We start from the raw sequence: 1,727 nt of genomic DNA, 5'->3' as shown, positions 1-1,727 counted from the left end.
TGAGACTCTGTCTCAAAAAAATGACAACAAAAAAAATTAGATATTACAAAAGTGCAATTCCACATGTTTTATTTAAATCAGATAGCAAATTTTGTGTTTCTGATTAATGTAATTAATGACAGCAAAATAATTTTTAGGAAATTTTATCACTAACTTGTTAAAAAAGGATGACACTTCCAGTGAACCTTTGGCAGAATACTGATGATTCTCCTACCAGATCTGATTAGCACCATAGGACTGACAGTGGCATAGGCATTGACCATAAACTTGTGGACACTGTAGATGACAGGGCTGAATACCCATAACAGCACTGCAGAGGATGAGACAATTCAGTCCAGTGAGTACATAGCCACAAAGAAACTCACCAGCAGCAAGATGGTCTTGGTGGCCCTTTCCCCTGGGGAAGTTCTTAATAAAAAGCTAGTGCTGTGAAGGTGCTAGGAGCGCCTCTGATGCCTGGACAAGAGAATCACGATGTATGCACTTGAGAGCAGCATGATTCCTACAAGGAAGACATCTCCGGATAACGACAGAGTAACAAACAGCCTTCTGATGATGACGTTCATTGGAGAAAGTGAGCAGTATTTACTGACATTCAGAATTAGCTGGGTCATATTGGAAAAACCTACAATGTAGATTATCATGTCACTATTGAAAGACAAATTGAGGGACCAAAAAAAGAGTAAACCCAGGATATTGTGTTTTGTGATTTTATGTTTAAATCTCACCAACCAGGAGGTGTTGGGGCTGATGGTGATGGCCTGAAGCATGCTCAGGAGAGAGGTGTTGCAGATAGAGAGGCCCCTCACTACCTTGTATATGCAGAACACAGCCTTACATCTGAAGTTAATCTGAAAATTCAGTGACTCAAACACGTCTGGAGACAGTAACTCTTCTGCAATGACTAGCATCACTATGTGAACAAAGGCCAAGTGACAGATGATCAGGTCATGGTTTTTAGGTTTGTGATCCTTAAAGAATGTGAAAATGTGCCAGAGAAGAAGAAAGATGTTGGCTGAGATTCCAATGCCAGCTTGAAAATAAAAGGCCTTTTTGAAAGATAACATGTGAAATGTGTGTTCATCCTAATGACATAGAAGAAACATGTTTTGAAGACCTGAAAAAAATAGATCTGTGTCATCAATGTTCTTTCATCAATGTTCAAAATTATTACCATTATAATTATTTTTATTTTACTCTCATTTTCTTGATTAACCCCATCTTATATAAATTCTTGATAGTGTATCTCCTGTACTATTTTCTAAACCAAAGAAATGTATATATGTAATTATTATGAATCTCTCTATATAATAAATACATTTTCAATTTTGCCTGTCTAAGGTGCATACTGTCTATGTTTCTCATGTACCTTGGCCTTCATCTCAGTAATCATATCCTTATTCTGTGTTCTCTCATTTTATATTTAGCTCTTCAGTTGAGCATATAAAATGAATAGTATTTGTACAGTTGAATAGAATTAAATGTATGTTAATATGAAAAGACTCACTAAAACAATAAAAAATATATTCAGTTGAGTCTTTCTCATGCTCTATCATTTTGATACAATTTATCCATCATTACTCTTCCATGATTTTTGAGCCTTGTGATTTTACTGGATTCACCATGATAAATTCATATTTCATCAGCATAATAGCATTTTCACCCTATCTGCACCCTTATATTCTCTTTGTCATGAATTGTAATGTGTAATGTGATATCTTGGAATT

At 35.4% G+C, this 1,727-nt stretch overlaps 1 protein-coding gene across 1 annotated transcript; it reads right to left on the bottom strand.

Moving 5' to 3' along the window:
• Positions 1-149: 149 nt before the first annotated feature.
• On the bottom strand, positions 150-1,067 carry LOC105533678 (putative vomeronasal receptor-like protein 4). The gene is given in 1 exon segment (XM_011972171.1): positions 150-1,067. A coding segment is annotated over 1 exon segment (918 nt).
• Between the last annotated feature and the right edge of the window lie 660 nt (positions 1,068-1,727).

The sequence above is a fragment of the Mandrillus leucophaeus genome, unplaced genomic scaffold (assembly GCF_000951045.1).
Source record: "Mandrillus leucophaeus isolate KB7577 unplaced genomic scaffold, Mleu.le_1.0 Scaffold1279, whole genome shotgun sequence".
NCBI lineage: Eukaryota > Metazoa > Chordata > Mammalia > Primates > Cercopithecidae > Mandrillus > Mandrillus leucophaeus.
This window is presented reverse-complemented; position numbering and strand designations above follow the sequence as displayed.